This window comes from Onychostruthus taczanowskii, unplaced genomic scaffold (genome assembly GCF_017590055.1).
Source record: "Onychostruthus taczanowskii isolate IOZ18803 unplaced genomic scaffold, ASM1759005v1 scaffold22, whole genome shotgun sequence".
NCBI lineage: Eukaryota > Metazoa > Chordata > Aves > Passeriformes > Passeridae > Onychostruthus > Onychostruthus taczanowskii.
In genome coordinates this window covers 4,103,687-4,119,961 of record NW_024499462.1, presented here as the reverse complement: position 1 = coordinate 4,119,961, position 16,275 = coordinate 4,103,687, and the positions used below count along the sequence as shown (strand labels likewise).

General features: G+C 42.7%; 1 protein-coding gene across 6 annotated transcripts in view; it reads right to left on the bottom strand.

The window, feature by feature from the left end:
• ANK3 (ankyrin 3) overlaps nucleotides 1-16,275 on the bottom strand; it is a 287,480-nt gene that overhangs the window by 36,545 nt on the left and 234,660 nt on the right. For 4 of the 6 annotated variants that reach the window (XM_041404780.1, XM_041404784.1, XM_041404781.1 and 1 more), the window contains 8 exons: nucleotides 16,119-16,273; nucleotides 9,659-9,870; nucleotides 7,901-8,108; nucleotides 7,256-7,352; nucleotides 5,847-6,075; nucleotides 5,171-5,296; nucleotides 4,283-4,405; nucleotides 1,968-2,049 (listed from right to left, as the gene is read on the bottom strand). In XM_041404780.1, coding sequence (XP_041260714.1) covers nucleotides 1,968-2,049; nucleotides 4,283-4,405; nucleotides 5,171-5,296; nucleotides 5,847-6,075; nucleotides 7,256-7,352; nucleotides 7,901-8,108; nucleotides 9,659-9,870; nucleotides 16,119-16,273 — 1,232 coding nt within the window. Of the gene's footprint in view, nucleotides 1-1,967; nucleotides 2,050-3,750; nucleotides 3,778-4,282; nucleotides 4,406-5,170; nucleotides 5,297-5,846; nucleotides 6,076-7,255; nucleotides 7,353-7,900; nucleotides 8,109-9,658; nucleotides 9,871-16,118; nucleotides 16,274-16,275 lie in introns of all 6 variants that reach the window. The other 2 variants (XM_041404779.1, XM_041404782.1) reach the window with 2 other exon arrangements.

The window sequence follows — 16,275 nt, the reverse complement described above, 5'->3', positions numbered from 1 at the left end:
ACATATCTTCTGATACAGCAATAACATTCAGAGAGTTGACACTGAACGAAACTTTGAGGAATTTTTTTTTTCTTTAAAGTCAGAATTAGAAATTGAGCTAAAATATCCAAAGAACTTATTCAACATACCTTTCTCTGAAGTTACACTAATAATTTGTCAAACCTGCTTGATCTGTCTTATAGACAGACAGTAACTCACAGTGAAAGAAGCTCAACAAGGCTAAGACTGAACTGTTGCAGCACACACACTCCTATAGAATAGTGAATATTCAGTGCACCACAGGTCCATATCTTTCAAGGAGAAATGTGCTGGTCCTATAGAAGCCAATCAAAGCCCAGAAGTCAGTGTGGATGGCTGGTGATACTTCACAAAAACATTTCGGTTGAAGAGAGCTTGAGTACTAGGCCTGACTGGCACAGACTAAATCCAGAAATGCCCATTTTCCTTACTAAAATATTTTAAAGTGGAAATACACTTCTCTCTCCCCATCATAATAAAACCCCCAAAATGTACTTCATTAAATCAACTATTATGAAGATACTATAAATACTATTATTTATTATGAAGATTTAATTAGCAGTAGCTGCTAACATTCACCAGAAGTTCATAAAGTCTTGAGTTCAAGACAGAAACCCCAAAATGATTCTGAAAATAACTAATAACTGTTCAGTAGTTAGTGTTAGGACATGTCTTCACTGGAACCCCACCCCACTGCACCATCACGAGCTGGTCTGTCACAACTGACCAGCAAGGCAAGCACACCACAGGCTGCCCTCCTCACTTCTTTTTTGCCTGTCAAACCACAGATTCAGGGACATTTAAGATGCTGCTTCTGTGCTCCTTTTTGCAGCTGAAGAGCTAAAAAATCTGCCAATTTTTGCAAATGAGACTTAATGGGCCTTTGGTGAATAAATAAGACTTTTTTCTTCCCTCCCAGTGAGGGGGGGGAAAATTCATTGTGAGCGATATACACAGTCATCAACCTTCTTTCCAGCAATTTTCTTTTCCCTCTCGCTAAGTTCCCATCAAGCCTGTGACAATACCTTAACAGTCCATCAAGATGTCTCAGCAGATCTGATAGCTTCTTCAGATGTTATATGCTTGGAGTCTTCTTCCCGGCCTGAGAAGTGTAACATATTCTGGAGCACATCTGATCCAAAGAAGCCACAGATCTTATAGGATAATTAGGCAGCAGCCATCCAGTGGGAGCTCCCAAGACCTGATGAAGTTTGTCTATGGATTTTATGGAATTATATCAAAGGGTCTGTTGCAGGGTAGCAACTGAGAAGTCAAAAGTGGGGGGAAAAAAGGCAAGAAAAAGCCTGGAAATGGGGAACAATAGCAGTTGACCTTAGGAGAAGTGAGGAAGAAAAGCTAAGCCAAATACATTTTTGTATTTAACTGGGGAGGAAAGGAATGCCACAGGTCTGGTCAAGGGGAACACATGTTTAGGAAGAAGCAATGTGTGGTGCCAGGGAGTAAAAAGCATCTGCAGGGAACAGAGGAAAAAGGGAAGGGGAGGAGAAAGAAGAGGGAAAATACAAAACATGAGAGAGTCTATTTTGGCTAAGCATCTAAACATTTAAGTGCTTATCTGAGTGGCTTTCTGAATTTTTGTGTAACATTCCGTTCTATAGCACCTTTCTCTGATGTCTCAAAGGGGAGAGGAAGAGACTCTTTTCGAAAGCCATTTGCAATCCTCCTACTCTGGAACTTCATTGCATTTTTAAAAACTGTTATATTTTTCTTAATTAACACACATAATTTGCCAGTCAGGATTCTTCAAGCTCTCACAACACACGAGTTCACAGACCATCCAGGAATTTTTAGACAGCTTTTTTTTTTTCCTTTTCTCTTTTTTTTTTTTTCCCCCAGAATGACACCAAATACAACGTTTATAGAAAAAATGTCTCTTCTTATGAACAATCACATCTACATGGTTTAGTACTTTGGTAAGAGCAACTCACTCATTCCAGGCTCAGTCAGATAGCTGTAGCGCTTACGTAAAGCAAGGGAGACGAAGTTCTGGCGCCGGTCAGCTTTCTCCGTCTGCAACAAAACACAGCAGCATTCAGGGCCCTGGGAATCACTGCCCTCGTCTGAACAGACCAAACCTCAGCAGGATGGGCTGCTTTTCGTGGCACACAACCCCACCAGGGAGAATGGGTGCTTCCATTCAGCTTCAGGATGGCATGCTGAAGCCGAATTTGGGCGAGCAGGCAGGGAGGGGGCAGAGCCAGCCTCTGCTCCTGGGTGCCGAGTGATGAGTGCCAGGCACTGCCGAGCAGGAAGCGGGGCTGCAGGAAACCTGCTGTGAGTGACCACCCTCCTGGAGCAAGCAGGGAGGGACTGCCACCCTAAAGTGAGCCCTCAGGTTCATTCCTCTGCTTGTGAGGTAGAAGAGCTGAGACAGCAGAAGCAGCTCATTATCCTGCCTTAAAGCATCTCCATGCTGTCTTATGGCATTATCACTTAATACACTGCTTCACACTACTAGAAATGGTGTGATACTGTTCATTCTCTGCAAAATAAACCACCTTTGGCTAGAAACAGGAGGTCAACACAGAAGACTACAGGTACAGACAAAACATTCATAAGAGTGAGTGACCGATTATTCCCCCCCAGATTAGCTTGTCCCGAAAGCACACACACCACGATGTACAACTGGCTTTAAAGTGAATACATTAAGGACAAAAAAAGGCATGGGAGGGGATTTTTTAATATGCACAAAATGCAAAGATGTGGATTAGAAAGCAGACTACTCTTGTTAAGTAACAAATTGCCTCATAAGTTGCTGTGTTCAGCGCGACAGCTGCTAGTGTGGTGTCTTTAACATCAATAGTCCTTCAGAGATAAACTCACTTGCATATGTGGCTAAAAATGCAATTTGTTCAGAAAGAGAACTATTATTTTCACTACATAATAGCTCATTGGGAGCAAATTCTGTGGAGGTAATGTTTTTTCTATTATTATTTTTTAACATGTAATGAATGTTTTGGGTTGCATTATTTGGGGTTTTTTTTAGCTACTCTAACCAGCAGGTGACAACTGCTATTTATTTGCCACGAGGAAGAGGAAAAAAATTGCTGCTAGGTAAATTGGAAACACCTGTGTAGTTTCCTTTACAAGATGATCTCATCTCTACCTCTAATGAGTAAAACCCACTCAGTTTTCTGACAATCTAATGTTGCAGTTTCCATGAAACAGTGGGTTTTTATGCTGCAAATATCTGAGGTTCATTTGAAAATAGATTTGAACACAATATTTAGAAATTGCTCTTGGCTGGTTTACTTTTTTTTGAAGAATCCAGTTTCTTTACAGAGGTAAGATATTAAAGGCCACTATTGTGGCCTCAGCAGTACCTTCTTCCTTCTCAGAAATACAAGTTACCATAGCAATGACAGTGTTAGTCCAAGAGGTAAAATATTACCCACTAAGCTCTTCTTGATTTTTCCAAAATTTGTCTTGGTCTGATAGTCATAAATATGTCCTTTTTCAGAAGAAAAATAATTACATTTTAGACTGCTTTTATTCAGTGCTTGGTTTAATTTTGTAATTTATAATAATGGGATTTCCCACATTTGTGCAGCTCTACACAACAGCCTATCAGAAGTTTAGGATATGGTTATTTTTCTGTAGGTATCATTTCAAAGCCACCACTAGAAATAGTTGTTTGTTTTTTTCTATAACATACTACTTTTCTTCACTAAATCTGAAGGAAATAAAAACAGAAGACAGTGTGTATATTACCTCATCATCTTGATCTGACTCTGTTTCCTTTTGGTCCCAAGATGCATTGCAGAGACAAGGAATATTATAATGGACAGCAGGGAAAAGAATATCAGGATATGAAAAGGACCAAATTGGGAGCACAAAATGCAAGCTGATTTATAAGGCAAAGCAAATCCAAAATGTCAACACAAAAGAAAAAAAAAATCTTACATCCAATGCAAATAAACACGTGACATTACTGAAAGCATAAATCTATGACTTGCAGGCTGAAGCATGAGCTGTAAACAGAATTGTAAAAATTATAGGAACTTGACACCACAGTAACAGGAGACTTTAAAAGCATTCTACATACAAGAAACCAATAAAACATACATTTTAAAAGCCTTTATCATATTTGAAAGCGTTCTCATTACTGACAGTTCACAAGGTTTCTTTATGACTAGCAGGAAATAAAAAAAAAAAAAAAAAAAAAGAGAGAGACAAAAACTAAAGGAACAAAACCAAATCCAACCCAATCCTAAGAAAAATGTTTACTTTTCCAAACAAATACCTTTTTGTGTGCTGGCAGAGTGATATTCAAGTTGCAAACAGCTGTTTGTGGCAGTCCTTTTGTAGTCTTTGGTTCTTTCAAAAATGATAATCGACCACAGGGTTCCTGGCTGGTGTCCCTTACCTGGAAAAGAAAATTTGCTTCAGCATAGTAATGTGTAGTAATTCAGAGTCCTAGAGGAGGTTTCTGGAACAGTTCTCAGTTTCTTTCTACAAGGAGCTTTCTAGTGTATAAAGACTAATAATACCAAGCTGGAGCTCAGCCTGAGGTGCTGAAGGAGAAAATGTGTTACTGTGAAAGAGTTTTAGGTCAGCCTGAAGCTCCCTGATGGCAAATCCAAGCAAGACAAGGTGCTGAGTGACTCCAACCTGAAGGTTTTGTACTGGGATGCTACTGACAGGCACTGTCTGCTCACTTCATTGTATTCTGCCATGTTTTGCTCTTGTGTTTACCAAAATGCTTAACAACCTCTCCAGCAGCAGGGCAGCTGTGCCAAGGGTAAGGGAAGCGAGCACCATTCCTGGCCTGTTAGAGAAGAACAGTCTGCACACACCTTCTGAAGGCTGCTCTGCAGTGCAGGGTGTTATTGAACGCGTCTCCTCTGCTTAGTCTCTCAGAAATTGTGACCTACTGGTAAATATGTGGGGGCTCCAATTTGAGACATGGTTTTAGGAAGAGGTTGTGAATCCATTTCATGGGTATTCTGCTCCCAGATCTGCCAGCAGCTCTGCTGCGGCTTCAAGCAAAGTGTCCTCTCCATGTTATTCACATATTAAAGAGCTACACCTACATCCCAGGGGCAAGTTAGTCCTGTAGGGCTGAAAAAGGGAAGAGGGATTGTGGGAAGGGAGGAAAGCAACAGGATCATTTATTTAGCTTTTAATTTACCTTGATAGAGAATGGCAGTCTGTTTTCTTTGAAAGCATAAAAATTAAAAACAAGCTGCTGTCCTCCTTTAGTCAAAGGGGCCAGATTTCCATAGCAATCAACATAAATAGGTTTTCCTTCAAGAACCTATCAAAGCAAGAAATAAATGTCAATAAAACCTCTTTTAATAGTAGATTCATGCATATAAACATCATGATTTCCCTCAACTTCATTCCTGAGTTTAACCTAAGCCCCCACTTGGTTACATTCAACAACAAATTGGAATATCACCGTGCATTATGGCAAGGTATTATGAGTACAGGCAGTTTGGAAAACCATGAGCCACCTGACTGGCTTTTCTAAAGTAAGAGTGTGTAATTTTCTTCAAGAAATATTAAGGTAGTGACTGTGATTTCACCACAAGCCAGTCCTACTCATGCCTCCGTGCCTGCAGGGCCAGCGAGAAGGAATTCCCTGTCTGCAAAGCCCAGCCAGGGTTACTTGACAGCAGAGTGAGGGCAAGTCCTCATGCTCCTCCAGTCTCATCCTGTTTTTTTGTTCTTTTGAAAATTTTCATGCCATGCCTTTGCTGTGAACCTTTATTTAACAGGGCCTGTTGTGGCTTTTGCAGGAGCTGCTGCTACTTGGAAAACACGCTGCCCACCTACAAGGAGGAAGCCAGCTGCAAGGAATGTACCTCAATGTCTTTGCTTCTGGCAACTTCCTCAAAGTTCTCTTGTTGCTCCAAGGTTTTGTCCACTTTGTCGTCAGTCATGCAGAAGCAGCGCAAATTGGATTCCACGGGGTCATTCATTTTGGCAAATATCACAAACTTTGCCATATAAGGAACGCATATTAATTCTCTATAGAGCTGTGTTGCCAGCCCAACAGTCTCTAGTACTTGGTGGCAGTCTGCGAGCCAAAATCTGAGTGGGAAAAAGTAAACCATTAAATCAACTTTTCATTATGCTCCAACAATTGTTTAAGGCTTAAAGAGAAACTGTGTCCTGTATCCTTGGTCACTTTGCATGGGTACTGTCCTTGCAGAATTGCCAGAGCTGTAATTTTCCCTCTACTCTCAGTACAGGTTTAACCATCCAGAAACAGGAATACCTGGCAATGAAATGCTGACATACCTATCTAACCCTTTTCACACTGGTGTCTCATAAAACTATCATAAACTATCATAACTAAGGCTCATTTGAAGCCAAAGTGAGGAAATTGAATTTCATGTGATCTTGAATTTCCTGTAATGTGCTGATGCTTCACTATACATTTGATTTGCTAAAACAAACACCTTTATAACACACAGAGCAAAATCACATCTCCCATTCAGGCTGAAACAAATATGCCCATGGTGAAGCCTCCAGAGACATGTGCTATATTGTTATTTTCTCATCTTATGATTAAGAGTTTGAAGACAAGTGTGATACAAATGACATATAATTTATACTTTGTATCAGTCTTTCCCACAATATTTCAGCCCTGATCTGTTTGGTTTTCCAGCAATTCTCTCTCTTTATAAAAAGATTTTTATAGTTGCAATGTCATTTACTGATTGATAAACTCTCTACCTCCTATACCATGAATTTTCTTTGCTAGGATATGTGATTTGTACAGATCCTGTTACATGCCCTCAACCAGCATGTAAGTCCATGAAGCCCATCAAGATTAATTTCAACTCATCATTTTTTGCAAATTGTATTTTTGTGACAGCAATTTAATATAAACCCACAGCCAGAAATTAAACACCTTTAAATTTTTGAACAAATGCATTTTTATTAATCCCCCCCCACCTTTTTTTTTTTTTTAATGGGACGAATATTTTGAGCTTTGTCTCTGTTGCCGTTTACAGAAAAAGCAAAGCCCTGTGTGGCATGGCCTCCTTCAGAGGAACAGGCTGTGTGCCTGCCAGGAGCCCCTGTCACAGCCAGGCCAGAGCTTGGTGTGTGGGACGCTGATGGGCAGTGACAAAGCAGCACCTGGGCCATCACCGCTTCACCAGCCTTGTGAAAGGCTTCCAGAAAGCCAGAACACAACCTCCCAGCCAGGCATGGTGAAGGGAGGGCATCCCTGAGGTGCAGCTCCCAAGATCTACTCCCATACCTGGCAGAAACATTGGTGGTGAAGGAGACACAGTCGTTGGAAAACGTCAGCGGCGTGGTGCCCGTGATATCCTCCCACTGCGCGGGCGAAGTGCCTCCTGTGCAAACACACACCAGGGAGAGTTCCTTTCAAACACCAAGCACACACAGACTGCATAAAGAATATCTCTGTCTCCACATGCAGAAAAAGAACCTAGACATTAACGTTTTCCATCAGCTGAGTTCCATGTTATCCTGTCGCATCAACAATGCCTCATGGCATCACATGTCACACAACAAAAAACAAAGATGTAAGAAAAGAGCATATCTGTAAGTCAACAGCAACCCCCCCTTGATATCAGCTAGGACAGAATTACTTCTGCAAGCTGTTTTTACTGACAAGCATGTTTAATAACTAAGACTGAAATTCTTCAAGACTGAAATTCAACATGTGTTGGGAGAGCTCTTTTACAATGGGACCAGATACAAAGCTCAGGGAACTGGTAGGAGCCTTGGAAATAACCTCAGCTGGCTTTGCTCAGGAGAGCTGATCTGAGCCCCAGTGGTCCAGCACACCAAGGTTCCCTTACTGGATTGCAGGAGTTGTGAGAGTGAGCATAAAGCTGCTGCCACAGAAACCTTGGCAAAGAGCAGGATTTTCTCTAACCTGTAATGCTACATAGGAGTCGAAGGCTGGGAGTCGTGTCTCCTTTGTACCCGTTGGTTACTCCTTCCCCTGATGGAGGTGGCACAGGAATTGTCATGGTTATTGGCTTATGGAATTTCCTTCTTCTTGGCTCCACAGTGACAATGGGACTGAATGTTGCTTTGTTTCCAAGGATTTTTTTGACAATCTCTTCTGGAACTGGTTGAGCCTGTCAACATGGGGAATATACTTAAACTAGAGCTGCAAACTGTTTATAGACATGCTGAACTATTTTCTAAATGGTAATTCTATTTTCTGTATATCTTTTTTTTTCCCCCCTAGGAAGCCTTCTCAAGGGTGATTATTAGTGAAATTCATGTTCAGTTCTTATTCAACAACTTCTGATTTCCTAATCGCTCAATGGTAGAGCTAAACGATGAATCTCAGAAGGTTCTCTGCAGTATTTGCTGAGTTTTTCAGAGCATGTTTGGTTTTGTTCTTAATTTACAGTGATTAATGACATTATGTACAATTTCAAAATGCAAAAACAGGCCTATTTCGCACTTGAGAAGAGAGGACTAGACACTGTCTACTGGAGATGATAGACAATTCTTACATCTCTACAAACACAGATTCATGCTCTTGAGGATTCATGCTCAACTGACCTCTGTACAAAATGCTTCCTGTGATTATTAGGAAGAAATACTTGTTAGGGTTAAAATCACAAAGAATGCATGAGGGTACAAAAGACTTACAGGTAAATTTCACATTTGCTACAGTCAAAAGTGACAGACATGGTAATGGGAGTTTGCATCCATTTGCTTTTTTATTTTAATGTTTTTATATTTTCAACTCTGTGTCAATCAGGCTGACCCACGACTTGCTAATATTGAAATTGCAAAGTGCACTGATATGCAGAGAGCATGCAGTTACACTGCAGTCTCAGCAGTCACAACACTGAATACAGAGCTGTCACTCACACTGGAGAGCTCTGGGAAGGTAACTGCATAACCAGAACAGCACAACTTTCATTTTCTCAAGATTAATCCTCCTGAGATGTGAAATATCTTTAACAGAAATGAATTTCAAGCACTGCAATTCAAACCAGCATCTCTTTTTCATGAACCCATCAGACTTGTCATACTATTAAGGGAATTTTAAGTGATAACTAACTGAACTCAAAGATGCCTCCTATTCCTACGGAATATTTCTCCACTTTCTGTGCAGTTAGTTTAAGTAGAATTTAAGCTATATGCTCTTCCCAGATTTCACCCCTAGAAATGCCAGTGGTGAATGTCCTAAGACACAGCAGATGTACACGGGAGGTTTTTGACCCAGTAACAGCTGGCAAACAGCTGCATGTAATCCTCCCAAACACATTCCAGTGGCAGAGGGCAGCCCAGTGACCCCGTTCACAAGCTGCTGCTTTTCCACAGCAGACAGGGACTGCACAGTGGCTGTAGAGTTGCTGGTACTGCGGCAGCTCCAGGTCTTTGCTTTCCTCTCTCCATTCCTGGGATGCTAAGCAATGACCATGGAGGTGATCCAAGGGGAGCTGGGCTTGTGCCACAGGGAGGAGAACTGTGCACTGAGGGACACTGAGCGAGCCCAGACAGACCCGTGCCAACTCAGAGCTCAGGTGTGAAGAAGCCCCTTGTCACACTCAGGTGTGAAAAGCCCCGTGCTAAGGAGCAGTGGAAGCTCCTGGAACTTCCGTAGCTTCCAGTCTCGCGCACCAAGACAGGTGCACGGAGAGGAGCTGCACTAAAGCACCTTTACCTGGAGCCCCACGCGGATCCTCTTGGTCAGAGCCCCCTCGGGGAAGGAGGCCTGGACTCGAGGCACCGTGGTGCTGCTCAGCACCCCGCCCTCGGGGCCGATCTGGTTGCTCTCCTGCTTGATGCGGGAAACCACGGCGAAGTACTGCGGGAAATCCTTGGTGACGATCCTGCAGATCCGCTTCTTCTCCAGCTCCTCCACGCTGTCCAGCTCTGCGGGCACAAGACAGGTCAAACATTCAGGCATCCCCTGCCCACGTTCATCCCACACAATCTGGGGCTTTGAATAAGCCTTAAAATGCCTAAGAAGGTTGGGATGTTTATTATTATTTATTTACTAGAGCAGTAAAAAAAAAGCCATTCAATGCTATCAGTTATCAAGCTTTGTTTTTTCTGTGAACTTCTGTATAAATCTTGACAATGAGGGCCAACAGCAATAGACAAAAACACTTGCTGGGACACCTAAGTAGTCAGGTGTGACAGTCTCTGCAGTAGCAGCTGCCACAAAATGACAGGTTTGTCACACGGCATAGAAGTCTGAGGAGAGCTGAAGAAGACAGGCAAGCTCCTTCCCTCTCTTATTTCTATCTGATCTTTCTGTGCATAGCTACACATTATTCCCAGCCCCTTCCCCCATATAGTTCTGGCATAAGGAAAAGCACAGGAGATCACAGTCAGTTCATGACCTATCTCCCTTCATGCCAGGTGTGCAATCCAGAGCTTGGCCACCTGAGACAGTTACTGCCCAAACTGGCATCCAAAAACTCCACACCAGACACCGAGCTCTCCATGAAACTGTGGAAGCAACAGAGCTGTCTCCCAGCACCACCAGTGAACCGAGAGCAAGCTTCCCTTCCACATCAGGATTCCAGCCATCTGCTTATCTGTCCCAAAATAATTGCGGTGTGCCCCTCAGTTCCTAGAGAACCTTAGATATCCTCAGATACAACTGCAACAGAGTCAGGTCTCCTATTAATTAGTTAAGCACATGACACAGTTTTCCCCATATATGCACTGGGGAAAACTTCGTGATACAACAAAAATATGACTTTTGCAACTATATATATATGTGTGTGTGTGTATTTATATTTGCATTGGTGCCCTTGGCCTTTTTATCTCTTGCAATTGGATTTCATTGCAGCACTCCACAAATTTCAGCACTTATTTTCCTCCTTAAAAAGCGAATTTCTAAATAAAGTTGGTTCCTCAAAAGATGACATTTTTATCAGATCCAGCAAGAGAAAGCAGCAAGACCAGAAGTAATACTAAGGCAAAAGACAGTTTTAAATACTTTGTGACTGAGATATTTTCCTCCTCTAAACATGTAAGCTCAATTACAGTTCCGAAAGAATTAGAATGCAAATTTGGTAAAATGTCAGTTTTCCATTTAAAAACATTCAGCAGATAGTTTGGATTAATCTCACTGTGCTGCTGTGGATGATATGTACCTACCAGAAGTGGATAATTTCTTATCATAATGTCAGCTTCCATTTACTTTGACTCAGAGATTGATATCTGAAGCCCTCTAATGAATTAGTCACTCTGCCTGCAGCCTCTGGAAGCAATGGCTTGTGCAGGAGACAAACTGGATTCCTAAACTCCCAGGCAGGTATCATCTTGACTGGTAAATCCTAATCATCTCCTGTTTGTTGCTAAAGAAAAAAAACACTGTAAAATGCTCACAGAGGTGAGGATAATTAAAATTCTCCTGAAGTAGAAAAATAGTGATTTGCACAAGAACAATTCAAAGTCCTTTAAACCTGGCAGGCACTCTCCTTCAGAGGAGGAAGATGGGAAGATAGGACTGGCAGAGCAACAGTCAGGCATGGAGAGGAGTTGGGCTATATATAGGGAGGTTATGTTTGGATAATATATATGTAAGCTTCTATATGAAGTTGCCCTCTAACAGAAAAAAAAAAAAAGATGATGAGCAATCAAACCATCTCTCTCACTGCCCTGAGAAATGCAGTGTTAGCATGACAGAATTAATGAAACAGGGAAAACTAGTCCTGGGAGAGGTCACATTTCCCAAACACACCTCATCCATTTTATAGAGGGAGATATCATCATTACTACTTCCCTCAGCTGCTGACACTTCATTCCTGGGCAGAGTGTTTCAATGATAAACCCTGAAGCATTTTTTGGTTAGGTTTAGCATTTGGTTAGGTTAGCATTTTTTGGGTTTTGGAGGGAAGGGGGTTTTAGCCACAGAGCAGTATGCTGTGCACCCCGTCATGCAGAGAGGGATAGCGAAGCATGGAGAGGCAAAGCAGAAAGGTCAGTGGCAGAACTGGGAAGAATCTCCCAAAGTCACTGTCTCCCAGGCTTGTGCCAACAGCCCAGCAACTCTTACAGCCACGCAGCTTTAGCGAGTCAAGAGAAAGGTATGGTGAATATAACGTGTGCAGAAGTCTTCTCCTGCCGCCCATGAGTGTGGTACACCTATCCTGCAGTGGTTTGGTGTCTGATCTTCCACAGAAGTAAGAGAGGAGATGGACAGAGGGCAAGGAGGCAAGAAAAGAACACCACAGCGTGTGGTGCACGCTGCCACGTGAACATTAGGGCTTCAGGACTGGAGAAGAGAAACCCAGCCATGTCCTCCAAGTTCAAGAGGGACCCCACACAGGCTGTCTCACGTCAAGGAAAGCAATCAAATCAGCTGTCTCTGGTCAGAGGCAGTTGTGGATCAAGTTCATCCACATCTAATACCTTCCCTTTTTTACTTTCAGATAAGGTAACACAGAGCAAGAATCTTCTGACTCGAAATAGAGCAAGACAAGTCACAGTACACCTGGCTGTTTCATGAGCTTCAAGGATGGATTGTTGGATCTGGTTTCCCTTGCCAGGGCCTCAAAAGAATTTTACCAGCACTGAAAAAGCAAATCCCACCTGACTGAACAGCTCTCTGAGTTGTGCAACCCTCCCTCAGTCCTGTCTGGAGCAGAGCTGACCTTGTCACGGTGCCCAGACCACAGGGTGGGGTGAGCACAGGATCCCAGTTCTCCCCATACAGAGGTGTGCCCATTAAGGAATTGCTGCACTAAAAGCATGGCATGCAGGAGGCAGCTTCCACATGGAGAAAAATCCAGGAGAGGGATGGAGGCAGGGAGAGCACATGGCAAGGGGCAAGGAGAAAGTGAGGGCAGGAGGATGCTGGTAACCAGACCCAGCCTCAGTGTTTCACACACATAACCAGGCACTCCCAGTGCCACAAGGATGTTTCACCCTCAAATAAGGCAATGTCCTTTATGGCTATTTTTGTGTGGTCTTCTATCTTGCTATTTACAACACACAGTTTAACAGCAATATGTTTAAAAACTTTTCTTGGAAAGATGGCAAAATCACTGCAGAGTGATTTATGGTGGTATTTTAAACTTCAAGCATAAACAAGGTCACACTCTGGTTTGATCTGTCGATTCAGTTATGTAAAAACTCCTGCTTCCCACCTGAAACCACACTGTGCAGCTGCAAGCTTACTGTAGCCACAAGCATTTGCATTTCTTGGCTCACTCACTCAGTTTGCAAATAACTTTTAAAAGATTAGCTACCCCAGTGTGTGCATTTGTGACCACAATTTGTCTACAGGTACCTCTAAAGGGTGAAGGAATGTTAAAAGCAAGCAGAAGTTATCTATAAAAGGAGCCTGTCTGAAACCATGATGTATTTACCAAATACAAGGCAGAGAGCTTCTTCCTAAAAAAATAATAAATTCCAAAAATACATACATTTTATTTGATTGAAGTATAAATAAATGTAACATGGCCAAGAGCTGTGAATTGCTACCCTTGTGTTTGGAGCCACACTCCTCCTACTCCTTAAAATGCCAAGTTCCCCGTATTTGCCTAAGTACAGCACCATCCTTTAAATAAAACCCATTTAAGCAGAAACCTGACTGCACCAAAAAAACCCAGGCTCTTTACATCACAGTTCATTGTTCTCTCATGATAATAACCCCGAAGTTCTGCTGTTATTTAATGGTGTAGTAGCCCTGCAGCGGTGCCTCCTGCCCGGGATGATTTTGGCTCTAGGAAGCGGTTTCCCAGCAGATGGTGCTGCTCTCAGCGCAGAGCAGGCTTTGGTGTTTGACAGAGGGATGTCCTTGCTCTCATCCCTGCTGGATAAGGGGGAGAGCAAAACAGGAACAACCAAACAGAGAGCAAACTGCATGGCTAAAACTCGGCCTATTAAGGAGCTGCAATAAAGGGCTGACTGCCCTCCTTCAGTGCACGGGTAGGAAAGGACTTGTGGTCACAGCAGGTTGGACAGAGAAGCTGCTTTTAACAGAAAACGGGCACTCCTGCAGCACCTCCTGACACTCAGAGATGATTATGCAGATGAGTTCTCTTCCAAAGACACACTAAACTTCTCTAAATGACTATGTGGCTGCCTTTTATTTAAATTAAAGCTTGCTTCTGCCTCCAGAGCTCATACCTGGAATAAAACTTCTTCCAAAGTTACGTCTTCTGAGATGCAAGATACTCCCCCTGAGATAAGTCTGACTGTGGTATTTTGTAACAAAACACTAAAAGTTCAGATGAAAAAAACCCAAACCCACTCAAGTCTACAAATTTGTAATTTTTTTGGTCATTGCTTGGAAGACCTTTTACATTGCAAAGGTGTCATTTAACTAGAGTGGAATTTTGTCAAAACCTTTGCACTATTTTAATGCGGGGTGGGTTTTTCGTTTGCCTTTTTTTTTTTTTTTCTTTCCTAGCTAGAGAAGGATTAAGCTAAAACAAACTGAACAAATAATCACTACAGTGAATGTGTCTGCAGTATTTTTCTCCTTTTCCTCTCACAAATGGCTGCCTGGATTTGTAAAAGCCATTCCTGAGGTTTGGCTTTTAAGGTGTCAAATATTTTCACTCTAACAGAATATTGTCCATCATACTTTTTGTCATTATTTGGCTGCACTTATACCCACCAACCCCAGACAGCAGTTCCTCAGAAGGAAAGAGCCACCTGAAACCCTCAGTAGACCAGAAAATTGTCCTGTGGCTCCATATTGTGAAGCTTATTATTTTAGGCTCTTAATACTGAGGGCTTCATGCCCACCCCTCTCAAAGTGTTTTTATTTATTGATCTCTTCTCTGTAAATTGTCAATTTATCCATATGTGAGTTCTTCCATATGTGTTGCAAGCTGCAGCACTTCAGAACAGTATTTCTGTGCCCAGATTTCCTATCCCCAAATCAAACTAAGCTCAGTTTGAAAAGCGCATGAAACAAATAAGCAAGCTGCTGATCAGTGCTGACCACCTCACCCCTCTCAAGGCTTCACCCAAACTTCTTCACCACTGCTTCACTCAAACACCAAATCATCACTTCTGATCCCATGCCAGTGTCCAAAGAAGAAGGGGCAGTGGTGAGATTTTTCTTTTTCAAAGGCTGCAACTACTGCATTCAATCCTGCAGCAATCATAATTCCCCAAGCCATACCATCTTGGACCATGTTCATCTTTTGCCTGTTCCACTGCTTTTAGACACCCTTCAGTGATGAGGTTGATTTTATTTTTCCAAACCCACTGGGAAAATATTTGCAGTGTTTCTGCCCTCCTGTCTGGTTGGTTCTATTACATTTATTTTGAAATAAATAGCTACAATAGATCATCATGAAGCAAGCAGATCTTTGCTGTTGCTTTGTGTTTGTACAAGCTCAGGTGCAGTTCAAATACTTCAAAGTGAAACCTTTCCTGTTGCCCCCATGTGGATATGTTTATCCTGTGGATAAACCCTTCCAGGAAACCAAAGTTGACACCACAAAGTGCTTCAGATGCAGAGAGCTCCAGCAATGGTTTATCAGCACGAGTATTGAAAAATGCTTGCTAGGAAAAGAAAGCAGTGGTGCCAAGGAATCACGGCAGCCCCACAGCCTGGCTTTGCCCACAATTTGTCTTCAGGGACCATCTGTGACAGCATCTTCTGATGGATTTGTACAGCTGGGTCCCCTAATCTTGAGGGACTCACACCAAGGGAGCCAGACTTCCCAGATGGGCATCAGGAAGGCAGGTTGTGTACTTCTTGGAGGCAATCTCTAACACCACCATTTGAAATAAGAATGCTCTAAGGGCCAAGCTCTGTGTCCGTGGGAAGGCCCCATGGAGCTGATATTTACACTTAATCGTTGGTTTGGAATGACCTTCCCGTGGCCCTGCAGCAGAGCAGCAGAGACACGGGTACCTCCAGCTGGGTGTTATTCTCAATTCATGCTGGAAAGCAACTGTGCAAACTCTGCTTAAGCTTGGCAAGACTTCAGACCAAAATTCACCACTCATTCCAGGATGTCTCCAGGCCACTGCAGAAGAGTTTCTCCTTCCGCTCTGTCCAGCAGTTTAATATGGAACACACACTGTACTCCCTGAAGTCAGACATCCCCTGCACTGTTTCAGTTTAGCTTGCTTTACTCAGCCCATGTTAGCAAGCCTTCACAAAGGCAAGGCCAAAGCTTTGAGAAAATATTTACCTTCATCCATGCCATTAAGTATCTCAGTTAAGTCCTCATGCTTGCTGTCATACTGGTGCTCTTTCCACGTTTCACCGTTCTCGCTCCGCAGTACGATCAGTTCCCGTTCCTTGCCTCGCATTGATCCAAAATGCGGGATTTCCACTATGACAGGGCT